The following is a 23647-nucleotide window of genomic DNA, read 5'->3' as shown; positions in this document are numbered from 1 at the left end:
GACCCTTTGACCTAGTTTTTGACCCAGCATGACCCATATTCGGACTTGACCTAGATATCAACTAGATGCAACTACTGACCAAGTTTGGTGAAGATCGGATGAATACAATTTGAATTAGAGTCCGGACAAAGTGGCGCCGTTGAAAATGCACTAATTGACCCTATGACCTAGTTTTTGACACGGCATGACCCATATTCGAACTTGGCCTATATATCAACTAGATGCAACTGCTGACCAAGTTTGGTGAAGATCGGATGAATACAATTTGAAATAGAGTCCGGACAAAGTGGCCCCTTTGAAAATGCACTTATTGACCCTATGACCTAGTTTTTGACCCGGCATGACCCATATTCGAACTTGGCCTAGATATCAACTAGATGCAACTGCTGACCAAGTTTGGTGAAGATCGGATGAATACAATTTGAATTAGAGTCCGGACAAAGTGATGCCTTCCGCCCGCCGCCCGCCCGCCGCCCGCCCGCCAAGGGGTTTCACATAATACGTCCCGTATTTTATACGGGCGTATAAAAAGATCTGACACTCGTTGTCATTTTATTAAACTTGTCCAAGAAATTCCAAAGGCTCGCTTACTAACAAAATTCCTGAACTCCTTTACTAGAGTATGGTATGATATGACAACTCGTGCAAGATCCTATATATACCAGGTATAGATAAACCAGTCTTAATCAGGGATCATGATTTTGAGGTTTTGTCCCAGACCCATTGGATAAAAAAAGTGACACCTGTGCGGACTGCACAAGCTAATCTGGGATGACACTTTACACACATGTTTAAGACCCTATTTTACCAAATATATTATTAGAAGCCACTTACGATGATACAGTTCAGGTGTCCATTCGATGCTGCCAGGTGTATGGCCGTATAGCCAGTCTGGGTCTCTGTGTTGAGGTTTACACCCAGGGCAGTGAGCCATTTCACAATGTCCAGACGACCGTGTGTGGATGCTATGTGCAGGGGAGTTAACCCCGCCTCGTCTTTGGATCTGAATTATGCAAATAATTGAATAAAAACACTTTTATTTTGTTTATTTCACTTTCTTAAATACTTTTCACTTTTGTGCCATAAACTTCATCAGTATCAATATAAACAAAAACACCGGAAGTGATGACAGCGTCTTACAGGAACAGGTTTTTTTTTATCTGAATAATCCAAATACATACAAATAAAGTCAGACACTTTGGAATAACAAATAACTTATTGCACCTCCCTCTGGGAAAAGGGGACTTAATGCATATGCACAGTGTGTCATCCCAGTCCGAATAGGCTAATCAGGAACAATATTTTCCACTTAAATTGAATTTCTTGTTTAAAAGAAAACTCTTCTTGACAAAAGTCAAGTTTAGGCAGAAAGTGTCGTCCCAAATAGCCTGTGCGAACTGCACTGGATAATCAAGGAAAACACTTTACATACATGCATTAAACCCCTAAAAGTAGATCAATGTTACGGTCACACTGAGATCAGGTGATGCGAGTGAATTGAGTGCTGAATGGAAGTATCAAAGCTGTTAAGTACCAAGTATTGAATATAAACAGACAGTCAAGGGCTTATCCAACAGTAGGTCAATGTCAAGTCAAAATAAGGTCAGGTGATGTCAGTATATTGATAGTATTTAAAGACATGATCCTTTCAAATTTTTAAGAAAGCAGTATTCATATAAGTCCAAACACAGTAAATACAGTTTATAACAAGCACATTTGTTGAATTGAGATCCTCCGCCAAATAAATGGCAAAATTCTAAACAAATATTTAAGTGTAGGGTAATAGTTTTTAACCATTGCGATTCCCCTTATTGATATCTATACACCCATGCAGTTTCATATTAAAATCTTGTAGAGTATCTGAGATATAGCCCTGAAAAGTTACACAATACAAAAACAGCAAAGGGCAATAACTCTTATTTCAGAAAGTGTAGGGTTATGGTTCTTGTACATGGCACTTCTCCTTATTGATATCAATACACTTATGAAGTTTCATGTTGAAGTCTTGTATGGTATCTGAGATATAGCCCTGAACAGTTTCATCGTATAAAAAAACCATAGGGCAATAACTCTTATTTGAGAAAGTGAAGGGTTATGGTTCATGTGCACAGCACTTTTCCTAATTGATATCTATACACCCATGAAGTTTCATGTTGATATCATATATAGTTTCTGAGATTTGGACACTCTTAGGTCTGTTCAGACTCCTAAATTTTAAGATAAGGGAGCCCAAAGGACTCCTAACTCAGATTAATTAGTGTTGAACATTGGATACTGTAGGCTACACTACATACTGTAGGCTACACTACATACTGTAGGCTACACTACACACATTACAATATACTCCATACTGTAGGCTACACCTCAAACTGCAGGCTACACTACATACAGTAAGCTATACTACATTATAGGTTATATTACACTAATTTTCATTTCCTATAGGGTCCCATTATAAAACTGCCAACTTTCAAAGCATTTTTCTTGTATCTCCTATATATCAAATTTTGCAAGACCGGTATCATTTTAAAGATAAATCTGTCCTCTTTCAATAAATGCAGTCAAAAATATATGGTCTCACAACTTCTAAGAAAGTAAAATTCGCCCAAAGGCAATCACCCTCGGAAAACAGAGTTTCGAAAGTGAAATTTCGACAAAAGCCCCGTACTTCAATAAATGCACCCCAAACAGTCATCTTTCAACGTAATCCCCAATGAAATGAGCAAAAATGTTGCAGACACACACAGGATGCAGGAAATAATCACAAAAAGCATGGGTGCGATCGCTAAATCGCTTTTAATACCGAAGAGAAAAGGAACTCTTTAGAAATAGGCACTACTTTCGAATGGACAACGGAGGGATACAAAATGATTTAGTGTATTGTAACCTACATACTGTAGGCTACACTACATACTATAGGCTACAATACATACTGAAGGCTACACTACACAATGTAGGCTACACCACATACTGTAAGCTATACAAAATACTGTAGGCTACACAACACAATGTAAGCAATACAAAATACTGTAGGCTACACAACATATTGCAGGCTACACTACATAGTGTACTTCTGCATGGAGCCTTACTCTTTCATGTCTGGGAAGTTATCTAACAGTTTCTGCATCCTGTCCATGTCTCCAGTGCGTGCCGCGTCATGTATCGTAACACCATCCAGCACTCGCTTCTTGGCACGGTCTTCCTCTGAGTGCTGATGCTTCTGCTCGGCGGATGCTGCCTCAAGACCCGCCTGGTGATAGAAACATGCACATATATATCATATTGTCACAGTTATACATATAATTTGATTATTGATTATTTGTATAATAAATTATATATTTGACCTCATTCTGAGAAAACGGGGGTTCTAATTCATTTGCATTAAGTGTCATCCCAGATCTGTCTGGGCTCAACTTGATTTTGGCAAAGAAGACTGTCTTTAAATGGAAAAATCCATAAAAGTGGAGGAAAGTTTCGTTCCTGATAAGCCTTGTGGACTTCACAGGCTTTTCTTGGATGACACTTTACGCAATGCATTTAACCCCATTTTCTCAGTTCAAGGCTGATACATTTCTGCATCAGAACATTACCTGCAAGTCTTAACATAATTTGGCATAAACAAAATTGGAAATGTTTGTATGATTGCTTATAAGTCTTTGTCTACTCTATGGCATTAGTAATTAACTTCTGACTGACAATTAAAGTTGATATTACACATTGTATTAGCCACAGTCTGAAATATTTTGATATGGGTTGTGCTCAGTGAAAAGGGGGTTTAATGCATGTGCGTAGTGTCGACCCAGATTAGTCTGTGCAGTCCACACAGGCTAATCTGAGACAACACTTTCCGCTTTATTTTTTTTTTCGTTTACAGGAAGTCACTTCTTAGCAAAAATTATGTTTAGACGGAAAAGGTCATTCCTGATTAGCCTGTGCGGACTGCACAGGCTAATCTGGGACGACACTTTATGCACATGCATTAAACCCCCTTTTCAAGGCTCAATTGTTTTGCTAATCCCTTTCTCACTCAGAGTTGCATTTTGTTGTGTTGTAGTCCCTTATAAAATATAATTAAATTAAACACCTTTCTTACTACATTAAAGTTTTAAAGCCTTCATTTGCAACCTTAAGATACTGATGAGCTGCTAACAGCATAAAACCTGAACAGACTGCTAGTTACCCAAGAGAGCAGCTCAATTTTGTTACATTTAAACTTGTGCATACTTTGTATCCCGACAGATATTCCTCAGGATCGGTCGTCTCATCTTTTGAGTTACGGAACGTGAATGTGGGCCCAGACACCTTGCTGTCGAAGAATTCATCCTTCTCTGTCTTCCGAGGTGGCGAAATCTCTCTCTTTGTCACCTTGGCAGGAGTTCTGCGTCCTAAGGACCAAACGTATGGATGTGGTATAATGAATGAAACAAAATCAACTATGACGTACTACATCATGGACAAGTTTAGACCATTTGCAAACTCATTTGAGCATCACCATAGGAAATACTGGGTTTAATGCACTTGCGTTAAGTGTCGTCACAGAATAGCCTGTGCAACCAGCACATGTTGATCAGGGACGACACTTTCCATGTTCATGGTATATTTTGTTTAAAGGAAGTATTTTCTTAACAAAAATCCGGTTTCAGACAAAAGTATCATGCCTGATCAGCCTGCGCTGACTTTACAGGCTAATCTGGTTCAAGTTTTTCACACATGCATTAAACCCAGTTTTCTCAAAGCAAGGTTCAAATTAAGTTATATTTATGCTGTTGAAGATTATTTATTCACCATGTCTAGTCCAAAGATGTCATTAATTCATACAAATCATGTTCAACTGCTGTTTTACAATTTACTGCCATGTCATCATTTCATTTCTGTGACATTAATTTGCTCAACCCTTTTTGCACACGCAATTAGCCCAGCTTTTCTAGAAGGAGGCTATAAAAGTGTTTTCTCACCTCTACTGGATGAGGATGAGGACATAGAAGAAGTGGATCTGCTGGAATGTGACCTCGTTGACTCGTCATCGCTGTGTCCCTCTCCTCGACTTCCTCTCAACGACTCTTGACTTCCCTTGTCATTCTTTGATGCTTTGCTTTCTGATGAGTCATCACCCTTGTTTCTGTCCCGACCTGCAGAAGGGTATGACCTCTCTCGCTCTTTATTAAATGCTGAAATGTTAATGTTTTTAAGGCTAGCAACAAACCTCAGTAAAAATGATGTGATTTTACCAATAATAAAAACAAACCTAAGTAAAATTATGTCATTTAATCAATGACAGTAACAACCCCCAGTAAAACAATGTGATGTTACGAAAGATAGTAATAAACCTTAGTAAAATGATGTGATGTTGCCAAATATAGAAACAAACCTAAGTAAAACAATGTGATCTTACAAAAGATAGAAACAAACCTTAGTAAAATGATGTGATCTTACCAAAGATAGTATCAAACCTTAGAACAACAGTGTGATCTTACCAAAGATAGTATCAAACCTTAGAACAACAGTGTGATCTTACCAAAGATAGTATCAAACCTTAGAACAACAGTGTGATCTTACCAAAGATAGTATCAAACCTTAGAACAACAGTGTGATCTTACCAAAGATAGTATCAAACCTTAGAACAACAGTGTGATCTTACCAAAGATAGTATCAAACCTTAGAACAACAGTGTGATCTTACCAAAGATAGTAGCAAAACTAAATATAAAACAATGTGATCTTACCAAAGATAGTAGCAAAACTAAATATAAAACAATGTGATCTTACCAAAGATAGTAACAACCCTTAAAACAATGATGTGATCTTACCATAGATAGTATCAAACCTTAGTAAAAATGTTGGGATGTTACCAAAGATAGTAACAAACCTTAGTTAAATGTTGTGATGATAACAAAGATAGTACCAAACCTTAGTTGAACAATATCAACAGTGTACAGGTAACAATTTTTATTATATACCTGCTTTATGTTCCCAAAAAATACAAGTTGTATGAATTGGTAAAATACAACTGCACAGAACTAATACCCCTATTATGCTACTCGCTAGTTTTCCAATGTCATATTACCATACTAGCCAGACTACTTTTAATGACGTTGAATGCAGAAAATTTTAAGAGCATTCTTGGTTAATTATGAATGCTTAAAATCATTTTTTTAACTTATATGATTCAAAGTTGTATATAATAAAAGGAATATTACAAAAGTCAATTGTTACAAGTGTTTGTATCAGTATCGTGTCATGCGCTATTTCATACACACTCGAGGCTCTGCCTCTTGTGAGATATTGTCATCACACAAGCCACTCGACTGATACAAACACATGGAACAATTGACTAGCGTAATTATTCCGTGTATAAGTGTGCTGCAAAAAATAACTTGCCTTGCTTTACGACACTGTTTAATCAACAAGCAAAAAGATACCATTTATAATTATCCTGGTTCATAAACACATGTATAGTCTTCTTAATTTCTTATTTATAGTCTTGTATAGACAATGTTATGCCAGGTAGTATATCACAAGCATATACCTGTCATGTTGTTTTATTGATGATAATTATTTTATAGACCCTTAGAGGGATGGCTTATACACAAGACCTAAAAGGGATTGATTGTTTGTACATGTATTCACTACTGCTATCAAAGACCAACTAACAGCAATACAAGCGTACAGAATACTGCCAGCTTCTATTGCTGAGCAGGTCAGTAGGCCAGGCTTATCAGGCTGACAATTACAATACCTTCAACAAATGCTCTTTCTCCATCCAGTGTGAACTCCTTGTATGTTTTCTTGTCACCATCGCGCCCAGACAGCCAAGTGTGACAGGGGAAGTCATAGATCCGCTTGTCATGCATGTCCGATACAGACACACTGTCTACGTACCACGCATAGTCTGCAAATGAAGGAAAACCAGGCTTAATGCATGTGCATAAGGTGTCGTCCCAGATTAGCCTGTGCGGTGTACAAAACACTTTACGCACGTGCATTAAGCCCTTTTTTGCTAGAGTCATGCACTTTTATTTCATGCAATGTAGTTCAAGAGTGGAGAATACCAGTGAATGCCAACCTTCTCATTGCAATATTAGTTTTGTTACAGGCGGGGTAATCATGTGACAAACAAGCGAATTCGTTGAATTGATATCCCCCGCCAATATGCTTCTGGACACAAAAGTGTTATATTTGACACTCAAAAAAGCATTTTTTCAAGATACAAAGGGCCATAACTCAATTATTAACGGATGGTTTACAATGCCATTTGGCGTGCATCATCCTCTTATCCATATATATATATACTCATACAAAGTTTCAATGAAATCCGCCAAAGCACTTCCAAGATATGGCTCCCGACACACATAAAATGCATTTTTTCAAGATACAAAGGGCCATAACTCCGTTATTAACAGTGCTATTTGGCCTGCATCATCCTATCATCCATATATATACTCATACCAAGTTTCAATGAAATCCGCCAAGCACTTCCAAGATATGGCTCCGGACGGACAGAGAAAGACGGAAGGACGGAAAGACTGACGGACAACGCCAAAACAATATCCCTCCGCCTATGGCGGGGGATAACAAGGTGGCAATTTCCATGCAGAGACGGGTATTTTTTGCAGTTTTATACCTTTTTACTTTTATTAAAGATTAAATGATGCTCACTTTCCAGGCATATCAGCAAGAAAGTCATTAGCGTTTATTTTGTATTAATATTCGCTCTATATCTAGACTCATTTCGCTGCTAAATTTCTTACAAGGATCACAAAATTACAGCTAGGCCGCTTAAAGAATTTTTCAGCCAGTAAAGTAGAGATATCCAACAAGTATTAAAAAGAAATAAACGCAAATCACTTTCTTGCTGATATGGCTGGAAAATGAGCGGCATTTAAACAATAAATATAAGTAATAAAGGGTATAAAACGTAAACAAATACATGTCTCGGCATGGATGTCTCCATCTTGTTTGTCACATGGATTACCCCCTCTGTATAAGGAACTGTTGTTTTTTTCTGTTTTTTTAATTTAAATGAATAATCTAATTTTAACATCAATCTGTTCAACAATAAAATGTAGGTAAAAAAGGCAGGCTCACCTACCCTAACTTCTATTAAAAAAAATTAAAGCCCCAACATTTAGACATCAACATGCCAATAAAATCACTATATGAGATAAGTTTTGAGAAAACTGGGCTTAATGCATGTGGTTTACGTGTCGTCTCAGATTAGCCTGTACAGTCTGCATAGGCTAATCAGGGATACAACTTTACACCCAAATCTGGATTTTTTCTAAAAACATACTTCCTTTAAACACAAAATACCTAAAAACTGAAAATCAAGTCTATACCTAAATATTCATTAAGACCCATTTTCCCAAAGTAAGGCTCATGTAGCATGCAACACCAACATGGACTGAAGGTCTACATACAAGGATATCACACTTCACTTCACTTACTGAGTTCTGGTCGATCATGGCCTATTTTGATTTTGCGCAGTTTTCCAACATGGTGTGCCGGGAATACAAATATATCCTCCTGTAAAATAGTAAATACACATATACCTTCCTGTAAAATAGTAAATACACATATATCTTCCTGTAAAATAGTAAATACAAATATATCCTCCAGTAAAATAGTAAATACACACATATCTTCCTGTAAAATAGTAAATACACATATATCCTCTAGTAAAATATTCAAGTGAAAGAATGAACACATCTGAAGTAAGAATAAACAAGAGCACCGCATAACGGGTGCCAACGTTCTGCTGCGGGTGCAGTTTTGAATAAATGAAAGATGTCAGAATTTTGTTATTTATTTTTTAGAGGTCACAGTGACTTGACCTTTGACCTTGTGACCCAAAAATGGGTGTGGCGTGTAGAACTCATCAAGGTGCATCTACATATGAAGTTTCAAAGTTGTAGGTGGAAGCACTTTGATTTTAGAGCCAATGTAAAGGTTTTAGCACGTAGGGGACAGGGGACGGCGAATGTCAGACAACAAGCTGGCTATGACAATACCTCTGGTTTTCTCCGAAAACAGCCTAGCTAAAAAACTAGAAATATGTTACAAACACTGATAATCCCACAACATGTTTGGTTGATAAATATTCTACTGTGGTCTAAAAACCATATTTGAGCCAAAACTAATCTCAGCCAAAGTTCCTTCTTTTACAGTTATCACATCTTTCGGATCATATAGCCAAGAATGTTTTAAGAAATCCTCTTAGCAGCAAGAGGAGTTGAATACATGCAATTTCAGGTATATATACATGTATGCTAGAGGGTAAAAAAAATAAATTGTGGTAGCATATCTAGTCACAGCCAACTTATAAGATCATTCAACTGTAAAAGTTTCAGTGAGATCCACTCAGAATTAGAAGAGGAAATGAATACTCACAATTAATTTAAGGACTTAATATTCTACACTTGAAAAACAAACAAAAATTATTTCAGCCTCAATTAATTTCTTTGCAATCATTTTCACATTGATGACATGCAACTGTGAAGAGTTGATCAAGATCCACTAAGTACATGTAGTTAAAGAGGAGTTGAAAACACAAGCTTCAGGCAATTATTTATTCTACAAATGAAAAACAGACAAAGGGCTATAATTCTGTCAAAAATTAGCACAGCCCAAAACAATTTCTGTAAGATTATCTATACATTAAGGTCATTCAACTGTTAGCTGAAGCTTGATCCACCCAGTAGTTAAATTTGAGATGAACAGAAAAGCTTCAGGCAACTATTACTGTAAAAAAACACAGGCATGATGCCATAATTTTGCCTTCCTTCTGTAAGCATTATCTACTCATTCAGACCATTATAATGTGAACCTTTGAGCAAGATCCACCCAGTAGTTAAAGAAAAGTTTAAAGCACAAGCTTGGTGACATACAGACATTCACATGGACGGACACGTGCAATCCCTTATAGCTACCACTCCATGATGGCATGAAAATATTATTGCCAAGTAGACAATATCAAAGTTTGGTTCTGGTGAAAGGCATACCTGATAACATGTTAAAAGATTCAATTTGTTAAAAATAACTTACTGTACTTATTCATCTACTACATTTGCAATGTGTTATCTAATAATTTTGATATTATTTTACATACATTAACTTTGAAAAAAAAAATTGTGACAATCGTGACTTACCTTTCCCCTCTGGAATTTGACCTTGTTCTGGGAGGACTTTCCCAGTGTGATCTCCTTGGTGCGACCTTTCTCCCCGTACAGTGTGATCTTGACATCTGCCTTGGTTGCAGCGCCAACCCGGTCCCCCGTCCTCACGTACACCTGGTACTCACACCACGGACCGTCCTTCACCTCTTCCTCTGACTGCAATACATATTTAATGCATCTGCATAAAGTGTCTTCCAAGATTAGCCTGTGCAGTCTGCACAGGCTTATGAGCAACAACACTTCCCACTTAAACTAAATTTTGTGCTTTGAAGAGATTTAATTGAAACAAAAAATACATTAAAAGCCAAGAGTGTCATCCCTGATTAGCCTGTGTGGACTGCACAGGCTAATCTGGGACAACACTTTAAGCACATGATGAGCAGCACACAGCATAAAACCTGAACAGACTGCGAGTTACTCACAGGCTGTTCTGGTTTTATACTGTTTGCACATAGCCATGTTCACTTTGCTTCTAAGTGGGAAACGATTTTCACAGTGCTCAGGCTATATAGCAAACAGCCCAGTGAGTATTCCTCACATGATCACAGTGCTCAGGCTATATAGCAAACAGCACAGTGAGTATTCCTCACATGATCATATTCTTCCAGAAGCTTCCTCTCAGTTTGTATTCCCACATCATCTACCGTCTGTGATCCCTGGTTGACCGCCACCTGCAATCATGTCTTTTGCTTTATATTCTACAGCCTGTACCTCATGGATTGAGAAAAATTGTGATAAACCATGGCATTGGGAAAAATGAAACATTATTAATACGATTATAAATAACAGTATTTCAATAATTGTTTACATGTCTAACTGTATTATTCAATTTACATTATAAAGTGCTATGGAATTACATTGCTGTATTATAAACTTAAAATAAAAATTATTGACTTTATTGAAAAAGTTTGGAACCTTTTTCGGGGAAATTTTGGTCTGATTTTTGGAAAAAATAAAATTTGCCATTGGCAAACAGCCTGTAAGAGACTGTAAGTTTTTCAGAAAAAAAAGTCACTGACCTGTTTACTCATTGGAGTCTCAGGCACATTTATCACAGTAGGCCGGGGTGGGGAGGGGTCAGGCTCCCGCTGACGATACTTAGCTGACTTGGGGCGGGGTGAGGGCTTGGGCGTGGCTGGCTCATCTTCCTCAGACTCCGCCTCTTTCTGTTTCCTTTCATCTCGCCTCTGAGTCCTGACAAATATTAATGTCTAAAAATTCAGACATGCGCAAAGTTCTAGCCATTTGCACATCCCCACAATTCTTGTTGTCATTACATTTGAGCCTAGCTTTTGGATAACAAGGCTAAATGCAAGTTAAAGCAGAAAGTGTTGTTCCTGATTAGCCTGTGCAGACTGCACAGGCTAATCTGGGATGACTCTCTACACACATGCATTAGGCATAGTACTTAACAGACTTAGGGCTGGGTGAGGGTTTGAGCTTGGCCGGCTTATCCTCAACCTCTGACTCAGCATGTTTTCTGTTTCTCCTCTCGCCTTTCAGCTGTGACAGGGGACATTTTAGCCTTGTTATACATCAAGTTTGTTATACATCAAGTTTGTTATACTTTTACTGCATTATACATCAAGTTTGTTATACATAAACCTTATTATACTTTAACTGCATTATACATCAACCACATTATAGATCAACCTTGTTTAACATCAACCACATTATAGATCAACCTTGTTTAACATCAACCTCGTTATACATCGACCTCGTTCTGGCAAAACTGGGCTTAATGAATGTGCATAAAATGTCATCCCAGATAAGCCTATGCAGAGTGCACAGGCTAATCAGGGCAAACAGTTTCAGCCTGGTTTGGACTTTTGCTAAGAAGACACTTCCTTTAAACAACAAATATATAAGCGGAAAGTGTCGTCTCTAATAAGTCAGCACAGACTGTACAGGCTAATCTGGGACGACACTTTACACTTATGCATTAAGCCCAGTTTTCCAAGAACATTATATTCTAAAGGAAAATATGCTTAGCCTGGACATTAATTACATTTCTTGCTTTCATAATATGCTAGACATTGTTTTTATTCATACTGAAATTAAGCCACTACTGGAAAACGTCCTGAAAAGATCCTTGTTTTGTTTACAGTTTATGTCTTATGAATACAATATCATGCATATTTACTTGTTGTACATTTTAATGTATATCTTATAGGGTTCATTTTACCATCATAAAAATAATCTACAAAGCTGTATCATGCATTTTTTTTAGATTATAGAGAGAAATCTAAACAACAGCACTGAAGAAATGCCCCAAATTGAATTTAAGTTTTGAATCAGAAAAAAATCAATATTTCATACAAATTAAAATTCAGGAAATGATATAGCTATATTTCATTACAATTTTACATAAACCATAAAACCAACAAAACCTTGCAACTAACTCCATATTATATGAATGAACCATGAATTTATCAACAAGCTAATGATAAAGATCCATATGATAACATATACTAATCAGCAGGGCTCTGTGAAAAGGGGGTTCAATACATGTGTGTTAAAAGTCTTCCCAGATTAGCCTGTGAAGTCCAAACAAGCTTATCAGGGACAACACTTTCCGCCTAAACTGGATTTTTGCTAATTCGATATTTTCTTTAAACAGAAAGTATCATAAAAGCGGAGAGTGTCATCCCTGATAACCCTGTGCGGACTGCACAAAGTGTCGTCCCTGGTAAGCATGTGTTTACTGCACAGGCTAATCTGGGACTACACTTTACACACATGAATTAAACCCCCTTTTCGCAGAGCACAGCTCACCAGAAAAAAATAGGGCTTAATGCATGTGCCTCTCAGATTAGCCTATGCAGCCTGCAGGCTTATCAGACGATACTTTCCCCTTTTATGGCATTTTTTGTTTAAAGGAAGTCTCTTCTCAGCGAAAATCCAGTTTAGAAAAAAAGTGTCCATCCTGATAACCCTGTGTGTACTGCACAGGCTAATATGGGACAATACTTTACGCACATGCATTAAGCCAAGTTTTTTCCAGAACTTTGCTCATATGTATGTGCATGATGAATGATTCTTACACCTATGAAATTGTTAATGCAAAACAGCATCATAACTTGTGAACTTGAGTCTGTAGCATCACAACATGAAACCCAACCAATCACTTTGTAACACCCTCTCTAAAACATTGCCAACCGTACCATACAACATGACCAAAACACCAATGATGAGACCAAAATCCAGACATTGCAATGCTAATAAGACAATCTCTTGTAGTGTCTCAAATATGGAGGACATGTCAATTCAAAGAAAATTACTTAGTTGCAAGAAACGGGGTTGGACATGAGTCAATCAATTGTACCTGATCCTCCACATTCAGCAGCTACAACAGACTATCACCCTTAAAGTTGCTGTATTTGAATTAAAGGTACCAATAGGGGGATTCAAAGTTGCTGTATTTGAATACTAATGATGGGATTCAACAGTTGCTGTATTTGAATACCAATGGGAGGATTCAAAAGTTGCTGTATTTGAATTAAAGATACCAATGGGGGAATTCAATATTAAGTTTTGCATATGTCCATGCAGTTGAATTAAAGAAAGGGGGAGATTCAGTATGAATTTATTTATATGTTCATGCAATTGAATTAAAGATAGGGGGTTCATTATAAAGTTATGCATATGTGCATACAGCTAAATGAAATATAGGGGGGATTCAGTATGAAGTTATGCATATGTGCATGCAATTGCATTAAAGATAGGGGGGCATTAAATATGAAGTTATGTATATGTGCATGCAGTTGAATTAAAGATAGGGTGGTTCAATATGAAGTTATGCATATGTGCATGCGGTACCTTTTCCCACGGTGTTTATCATCTAGAGGCACAGAGCTGTGTAACAGCCAAGACTTTGGGGAATACCAGCCATGTGACCCTTGTGTGTACGTATCATATCGGTCATCAACTAGCTGACCATGTGAACCCTTGGTATTTGGGCCAAAAGACTTTTGGGAATTTTGATCTGACCGGTAAACATTTATCTGACCAAAAGGTACTATTCTATACCAGCCACGTGAACCACGTCTGTACTGACTATACTGGTCATCAACAAACTGACCACAAGGAGCTGTATCATTAAGGCCATGCGACTCTTGTACATTCTGACCATACTGGTCATCAATAAACTGACTGCCTGGGGATATGGGACCATACAAGATATGGGGCTCATTGTCAAAGCTCTGACTATTCGGTTCAGGGCCATATTTGTCATAAGGTTCAAGGTAATAGGGGACATAAGGCAGGTATTCGCCGGTCGCCAGGTCATGTTGCATTTCATGACTGCAAAATGAGGATACACTATGATGTTCATAGTATCTTAACCTTTCATGCACGCAGCAACACAAGTGTTAACATAGAATATTAATCGTTTACCACTTAGATACATATTTTTACTCATTTGTAGTCCCTTAGAAAGTTTTATTTAATTAAAGACCTTTCTTACTACATTCAAGTTTTAAAGGCTTCATTTCCAACCCTTAGATACAACCTGAACAGACTTCGAGTTACTAGCAGGCTGTTCTGGTTTTATGCTCGTTGCAAAGCCGTTTTAACTTTGCTTCAGATGGGGAAAGGGCTAAGAAATACAATTAATGAAACTGAAAGCACAACCATAAATATGAGTCCACACACAGATAAGGGTGAGGTTTTAGCATGCTTCACTTACATTAGCCAGTCTGGGACGAAGCTGTCATCATAAGACTGAAATAGAAAGAGAAGCTTTGATTAAGACTGTAACCTTGAACCAAATAATACATTTCTTGAAGAAAAAATCTTTCAGTGCAAAAATTATGTCAGAAGATAGGGTCTTTAATTCAAGCATTATATTGCGTCTCACACTGGGAAAATAAGGCTAATCGTGAGTGCGTAAAGTGTTGTCCCAGATAAGCCTGAGCAGTTTGCACAGGCTTATCAGAGACGGCACTTTCCGCCTAACCTGGATTTTCGCCAAAAAGAAACTTTCTTTTAACAAAAAAATGCTATAAATGCGCAAAGTGCTGTCCCTGATTGGCCTGTGTGGACTGCACAAGCTAATCTGGGAGGACACATTACCAACATGCATTAAGCCCTATTTTCCCAAAGTGAGACTTAAATATCATGCTTGAATTGAAGCCCACATTTCGATCATCTGTTAACATTTCAAAAGTGTTTAATACCATCCATAATTGTATCTGTTATTTTTCAATATTTACACAATTCATTTACCCCTTTGAAATCTTATGTTTCATCTAAACTACAGGAAAGCATAAACTAAATACAAATTATCAAAGTACTTAAATTGATGCCATAATCGTATAATAACAAACTACTGGCACACAAAGGAGAAAGTAATAGGAAAGCAAAAACATAATGAGTATTTTCATGATAATAATATACAGGTTGAAAGACTTTTATAATAAAACTAAATTTCAAAGATCATATTGATGCAAATACTAGCTTATTAGCATTGCTATCTAATTGAACAAACTCAAAGTCAATCAAAAATTACAAATTAGCCTCCCTCTGGCTAAACCTGGCTAAATGCATTTGCGTTAAATGTCATTCCAGATTAGGCTGTGCACTCTGCACAGGCTAATCAGGGACATCACTTTCCCTTTCTATGGTATATTTTGTTTACAAGAAATTTCTTCCAAACAAAAGTCAAGCTTAGGTGAAAAGTGTTGTCTCTAATTAGCCTGGGCATACTTCACAGTCTAATCTGGAATGGCACTTCACACACATGCAATAAGCCCTGTTTTCCCAGAGCAAGGTTCAAATACAATGTAACAACAAGACTATTGTCAAGCAATATGGTCCCCTACCAGTGAAACTCCACCATTTTCAGGTCTATTTGTTGCCATAGCAACCAGAATTCTTGACGTAGGAACAAAATAAAATGATGTGCATTATCTCCATATTGCCATCTGTCCATGTTTAAAGTTTCATGAAAAAATATGAAGAACATTTAAAGTTATCGTAGATTCCAGAAAAGTGTGACAGACTGACAGACTCATGGACACACAGAGTGCAAACTATAAGTCCCCTCCGGTTTCACCGGTAGGGGACAATAAACAATCTCAACAATGAAATATAAATAGCTTAATATGTAACAGCAATGAGTATGAACAACTTGACGGCAAGATTGAGTTATGAACTTCAAGCAAATATAGCAGTGAACTTTTAGAAAAAGAAATCGCAAGTGGACAAAGTGCATAGGCGCCAAGCGATCAGTGATTGTTGAGCTTTACCAAATTGAAGAATAACAAGAGATGTGTTTGTCAGAAACACAATGACCCCTAATGCGCCGCCTTTTTTTTTTTTACCTTTGACCTTGAAGGATGACCTTGACCTTGACCTTTCACCACTCAAAATGTGCAACTCCATGAGATACACATGCATGCCAAATATGAAGTTGCTATGTTGAATATTTAACAAGACTATTGTCAAGCAATATCAGTCCCCTACCGGCTCCACCATTGTCAGAAATTCCAGATTTTTTTTTTTATATTTGTTGCCATAGCAACCAAAAGTTTTTATTTAGATACAAAATGAAATGACGAGCATAATGTTCATATTGCCATCTATCCATTTTTCAAGTTTCATGAAAAAATATTAAGAACTTTTAAAGTTATTGAAGGGTCCAGAAAACCACCATTTTCAGCAGTATTTCTAGTCAATTTGTTGCCATAGCAACCAGAATTTTTGATGTCGGAACGAAATGAAATGACGTGCATAATGTCCATATTGCCATCTATCCATGTTTCAAGTTACATGAAAAAATATAAAGAACTTTAAAAGTTTTTCGCAGGATCCAGAAAAACCACCATTTTCAGCAGTATCTCTAGTCTATTTGTTGACATATCAACCATAATTTTTACGTAGGAACAAAATGAAATGACGTGCATAATGTCCATATTGCCATCTATGCATGTTTCAAGTTTCATGAAAAAATATCAAGAACTTTAAAAGTTATCGCAGGATCCAGAAAAACCACCATTTTCAGCAGTATCTCTAGTCTATTTGTTGACATATCAACCATAATTTTTACGTAGGAACGAAATGAAATGATGTGCATCATGTCCATATTGCCATCTATCCATGTTCCAAGTTTCATGAAAAAATATTAAGAACTTTTAAAGTTATCGCAGGATCCGGAAAAGTGTAACGGACAGACAGACGGAGACAAAACCATAAGTCCCCTCCGGTCAAACCGGTAGGGGACTAAAAAGTTATTGCAAAACTTTAATGTAAGGTTAAAGTTTTTTGCTGTTGTTTTTTTTACCTTGATAGATGACATTGACCTTGACCTTTCACCACTCAAAATGTGCAGCTCCATGAGATACACATGCATGCCAAATATCAAGTTGTTCTGTTCAATATTTCAAAAGTTTTTCCAAAACTTTAATGTAAGGTTCAAGTTTTGATGACAGAATGACAGATTGACCGAATGACAGACAGACAGGCCAAAAACAATATACCCCCGATCATTCGATCCGGGGGCATAAAAAATAAAAAATGATTTCTTATTAAAATTTGTTTTATTTCACACCATAAATGAGACTGGAAATTAAAATAAATATTGTAGAAAATGCATACATCTTTCTAAACTATACACAAATAGGGGAACACCTTTACTTTAGAGGTCCCCAAAAATAACACCTGTGTTCTGCTTAAAGACAAGTTGTGAGTATATAAAGAGAACTACAAGCTAACACTGTGATTTGGAAAAATCTATGAAAAACACAAATATTATCTCAACATCTTGATTTCCGTGATTTCACAAAACTTAAACTAGATTTTGAATGTTTATTTATTCAACAGCCTATTGCAAAAAACAGCCCCATTTTAAAATATATACAACAGCATAAATAGAACAATCAGTAATTTACTGAAACTTAATTAAATAACAATGTTTAATATATTGAAGTCGACGTTCTTCTTATTTGTCAGCTGCAAAGTTACATGTATGAACTGATAGAGGTGAGGTTTTGTTTCAGTAAACAACCAAGTAAACTGAACTGTAAATTAGTGTAATGACTGATTGTGGGGGCTGTCGTCCCCATACCCTCGCCTTTCCCATACCATTTTGATAGATGCTTATGCAAAATCCACCACAAAAATGGGCAGAAAATGGCAGCAAAAAAAAATAAACAAGTCATGCGCAGCAACCTAGATGCATGATTCAAACATTGTTTACATGGGTTATTTTAGGGGACCACTTAAGTACAAAGTACCCCAAAAGTGTTTTCCAGATATACATGTAATCTGTACAGAATCTTGTTACTTTTGTCTATCACTTACAGTCACTGTAAAATCATTTTTATTTGTGGGACATTAATTTTTGTTGATTTCGTTGGTTGACCGAACCATGAATTTAACACAAACACATTGGCAAATGAGAGAACCAATTCCTCTTCTTTTCCAAAATCAGAAATCCATGAATTTACATATCAATGAAAAGTCAATATTTGAACAAACAATCAATTTCCTGCCAGTGTTTTTTCACCATTTTGGGAATAGGGCCAGCCAGGTCCCTTTGGATTGGGATTTTTTATTTTATTTTTAAACCTTCCATTGGAAATTTTAAAGTTCCATTTGGGAAAAATATTTACTTCCCTGATTTGAACAAAAAAAACACTGCATGATGACAAGTATAAATGGTTTAACAGTTTGCAAAAATTAGTTACAAGCTCTGTTGACCAAACAAAGTACACAACTGAAGCAAACATTCATAAGACTCCTCAGAGCACGCAGCAACACAAGTGACTAAGTGACTATATCATAGACACAATAATGAACTATGTACCCGGTGTGATCTCTCAGACGCCGGTCTAGCCTTCCCTTCACCCTTCTCATCCTGAAATGGTTTCCATGGCAACAATATCTATGCACGTGGCATTAAAAGAGAACCACTGTTGCAGATTGCCTTTGGTTATTTAATAAAAAGAATACACAAAAAATAATTGTAAACTTCATTGGATGTATTCTTCATGATCATCCACAAACATTTAGTATCCCACAAACATGTTCACACTTTAGTGCATGTGTATTGACTATGCCAGTGCCAAAAATTGGGTAACATGTTATCAAAATTTACACTAGTATCCAAGAAAAGTTCAATAAATAAACAGGGTGGTAAATCTATAAAAAAAATCATACTTGCCCACTTACAACTAAATATCTCATATTACTGAGAGACACTTTTATCAAACAGTAAAATATAAATTAATATTTACAGAAAATAACACTTGAATAAAAAAACTATTTTAGAACCACGGGGTAAATCAACAATCCTGACCCAGAAAGAAAACAGAAAATACAGCCCAACATATGATATTCTGTAGACAAAAATGGGAAAACCTCAACATGAAAAAGCGGTGTCATTCATTCAAGGGAGAGAAGCGCTAAAGTTATCTGTTAGAGTTACGCACCTTGACTCTGATGTGTCGTCTGCCATGTATATCCCAGGTGTACTTTGCAGTTGACGGCCGCTTTTTCTGAAAATAACATTTTTAAAACCTATTTATTTTAGCTCTTGAGTCCTTTCCTGGGCCTAGTGCCAGTACATGGTGTCTTTGAGGGAGATCTAAATAACACTTCCACATTGGGAATTGAGCCCTGACCTCCAAATCGCTAGGTGGACACAATATCCATTAAGCCACGGCGACCTTTATAAAAATTAAAAATAATATTTAGTGTTACCTATATCACAGTAGATACATCCTTTGTAAATACCACATGAATCATGACAATATTAAGTGTTACCTATATCACCATAGATACATCCTTTGTAAATACCACCTGAATCATGACAATATTAAGTGTTACCTATATCACCATAGATACATCCTTTGTAAATACCACCTGAATCATGACAATATTAAGTGTTACCTATATCACCGTAGAAACATCCTTTGTAAATACCTCATGAATCATGACAATATTAAGTGTTACCTATATCACCGCAGATACATCCTTTGTAAATACCACCTGAATCATGACAATATTGAGTGTTACCTATATCACCGTACATACATCCTTTGTAAATACCACCTGAATCATGACAATATTAAGTGCTACCTATATCACCGAAGATACATCCTTTGTAAATACCACCTGAATCATGACAATATTAAGTGTTACCTATATCACCGAAGATACATCCTTTGTAAATACCACCTGAATCATGACAATATTAAGTGTTACCTATATCACCGTACATACATTCTTTGTAAATACCACCTGAATCATGACAATATTAAGTGTTACCTATATAACCGTACATACATCCTTTGTAAATACCACCTGAATCATGACAATATTAAGTGTTACCTATATCACCGTACATACATCCTTTGTAAATACCACCTGAATCATGACAATATTAAGTGTTACCTATATCACCGTACATACATCCTTTGTAAATACCACCTGAATCATGACAATATTAAGTGTTACCTATATCACCGTAGATACATCCTTTGTAAATACCCCCTGAATCATGACAATATTAAGTGTTACCTATATCACCGTACATACATCCTTTGTAAATACCACCTGAATCATGTTAATATTAAGTGTCTTTAAATGAATTCCAAAACAAAACTGGAATACCTGGAAAGGTTTTGACATTTTATAAGAACAAAAACAAAATAAAAAATTAGCATCCCTCTGGGAAAACAGGGCTTAATGTATGTTAGCTAAGCGTTGTCCAGGATTAGCCTGTGCAGTCCACAAAGGATAATCAGGGATGAAACTTCTTAACTGGATGGTGCTGAAGAAGAGACTTTTCTTAAACAAAAAATACCAAAAAAGCAAAGTTTTGTTCATGATTGGACTGAGCGGACTGCAAGGCTAAATCAGGGACAGCACTTTACACACATGCATCAAGTCTGAGGTCAAACCAGGGACCTCTGATAGCAAAAGCCAATGTTCTAGCTCGATACAGCATAGTCTTTAGAAGTTTAAAGGTCTTTGAAATGTTTATGTGAGTACTACAAGTTTTTGCGAAATAAGGGACGAAATGCGTCACAAACACTTAATTATTTTACAATTTTGGTTGATGATTATAAATAAACAAACATATTTGCTTGTTGGAAACTAATGCATGCATTATTTAAATCTGTTAACAAATCCCTGTCAGTACAGGATTTTAAATTAAGAAAAATATATATTTAAAAAAACAAATAAGGAAATGTGACCTCACCATAAAATAAACACACCCATAATACACGTATTGTTAACAAGTTTCTGAGCAAATTATAATATTCATCTAAAAACCCTATCCTTATCCAGAAAACTAAATATAAACAAGGGACAAAATTGTCACAAAACCAGGTTTTCATTGTGAAAAAAACATATGATAAAGGCCGACCTTGACCTTGGAGATATTGACGTGATTCTTTCGTGTGAAACACCGTCCCATTATGGTGAACAAACGTGCCAAATGATTTTAAAATCTCACAATGAATGACATAGTTATGACCCGGACAAGCTCATTTATGGCCATTTTTTACTTTTGAACTCAAAGTGTGAACTTGACCTTGGAGATATCGACGTAATTCTTTCGCGCTACAAACCGTCTAATGATGGTGAACAAATGTGCCAAATGATTTTTAAATCTCACAATGAACGACAAAGTTATGGCCCGGACAAGCTTGTTCCGCCCGCCTATCTGCCAGCCTGTCTGCCGACATTTGCCAATCTAATAACCATTTTTTTCCTTCGGAAAACCTGGTTAAAAATGTTTTGACCCCTCCAAAAAACAATTCTTTTGAAGAACAATAACGCATGTGATGTCAGACAACAATGCATGTAATGTCACACTACAATGAATATTTTAAACATAGGAACACCATGAAACACTATCAACACCAAAAGCAACTCTTAACAACTAACTATTTATATAGTAAATGGAAAGCTTTTTTCTGTTGTTTACGGGACATAACTTTCATGTAATATGTTATATAAGAGGTAAATTTTATACTGAGAAAACATGTTCCTGAAATGTCATCAGTGCACATTATATATGTAATTTTTGTGATTTCCAGTTGTACAACAGGTGAGCCTCTCTTTGGAAAAAGGCTTAATGCATGAGCGTTAAGTGTTGTCCAACATTAGCCTGTGCTGTCTGCATAGGCTTATCAGGGACGACACTTTCATCTTTTATGGTATTTTTAGTTTTCAGTTAGTCTATTTTTAGGGAATATCCAGTTAAGACGAAAAGAGTCTTCCCAGATTAGTCTGTGTGCACCGCACAGGCTAATCTGGGAGAACACTTGACATAAGCCCCATTATCCCATAGAACAAATCAGATGAATTTTAACACAAGTACTCACATTAATTACTATAGTAATTGTGCATGACCCGCGAACAAAAAAAAAAGTTATCAACAAAGTTGAAATTAATGCAAAGTATTAAAACTACATATGTTTGAGTATATCCCAAAAATGTTTAAGTTGTTAATTGAAAAGTGGCATCAGATAATAAGAACTGATACTATTTTATGTCAAATTCTTTAACATGACTATTATAATTAAATTTATTTCAATACTTAATAGTGTAAAAGGCCTGAAAACAAGTAAAATGTTAATAGAATGGCACTTCGGTGAGCATGTTTTCCTATTCCAACCTAAAAGTTACAACAAGAGTTCCGCGGTCGGAGATGACCGCATTGAAGCCGGATTTTTGATTTAAATGACAGGAAAGTACCTTTCGTGTTTTTGTCAATGCAATACTTAAATTACTGAAATATTGTTCAAAGGTCAAAATGAAATGTAAGACTCTAGGTCTAAGCATACGAAAGTATTAACAACTTTAACATATTTACATCCAAGGTCACAGTGACCTCGACCTTCAAATGAATGACCTTGAAATGACCAGTGGTCATCTAAGTGTGCTTGCAAACCTTTACGTCAAGTTTGAGATTCTAGGTCCAAGCATACCAAAGTTACAACAATTTTAACATTTTAACATTTAAGTTCACAGTGACCTTGACCTTCAAATGAATGACATTGAAATGAATGACCTTGAAATGACCAGTGGTCATCTAAGTGTGCTTGCAAACCTTTACGTCAAGTTTGAGATTCTAGGTCCAAGCATACCAAAGTTATAACAAATTTAACATTTTAACATTGAAGGTCACAGTGACCTTGACCTTCAAATGAATGACATTGAAATGAGCAGTGGTGATCTTCTAGTACTGGCCAACCTTTATGTCAAGTTTGAAGACTCTAGGTACAAGCATACCAAAGTTATAACATGGAATAAGAACTTTAACATTTTTACCTACCAAAGTTATAAGAACTTTAACATTTTTACATTCAAGGTCACAGTGACCTTGACCTTAGAATGAATGACCTTGAAATGACCAGTGGTCATCTAAGTGTGCTTGCAAACCTTCATGTCAAGTTTGAAGACTCTATGTCCAAGCATACCAAAGTTATAACAATTTTAACATTTTAACATTTAAGGTCACAG

At 36.4% G+C, this 23647-nt stretch overlaps 1 protein-coding gene across 24 annotated transcripts in view; it reads right to left on the bottom strand.

Moving 5' to 3' along the window:
* The window catches only part of LOC127868927 (uncharacterized), a 62074-nt gene that overhangs the window by 14310 nt on the left and 24117 nt on the right, over positions 1-23647 (bottom strand). For 18 of the 24 annotated variants that reach the window (XM_052411093.1, XM_052411098.1, XM_052411102.1 and 15 more), the window contains 13 exons: positions 19600-19665; positions 18975-19025; positions 14856-14890; positions 13988-14470; positions 11188-11362; positions 10759-10839; positions 10142-10324; positions 8441-8519; positions 6733-6885; positions 4953-5165; positions 4222-4382; positions 3087-3247; positions 835-1003 (listed from right to left, as the gene is read on the bottom strand). In XM_052411093.1, the coding sequence (XP_052267053.1) occupies positions 835-1003; positions 3087-3247; positions 4222-4382; positions 4953-5165; positions 6733-6885; positions 8441-8519; positions 10142-10324; positions 10759-10839; positions 11188-11362; positions 13988-14470; positions 14856-14890; positions 18975-19025; positions 19600-19665 (2010 nt within the window). The remainder of the gene's footprint in view (positions 1-834; positions 1004-3086; positions 3248-4221; positions 4383-4952; positions 5166-6732; positions 6886-8440; positions 8520-10141; positions 10325-10758; positions 10840-11187; positions 11363-13987; positions 14471-14855; positions 14891-18974; positions 19026-19599; positions 19666-23647) is intronic. The other 6 variants (XM_052411097.1, XM_052411103.1, XM_052411115.1 and 3 more) reach the window with 4 other exon arrangements.

This window comes from Dreissena polymorpha, chromosome 2 (assembly GCF_020536995.1).
Source record: "Dreissena polymorpha isolate Duluth1 chromosome 2, UMN_Dpol_1.0, whole genome shotgun sequence".
Classification (NCBI taxonomy): Eukaryota; Metazoa; Mollusca; class Bivalvia; order Myida; family Dreissenidae; genus Dreissena; species Dreissena polymorpha.
The sequence above is the reverse complement of the archived record's forward strand: the minus strand, read 5'-3'. Positions and strand labels throughout refer to the sequence as shown.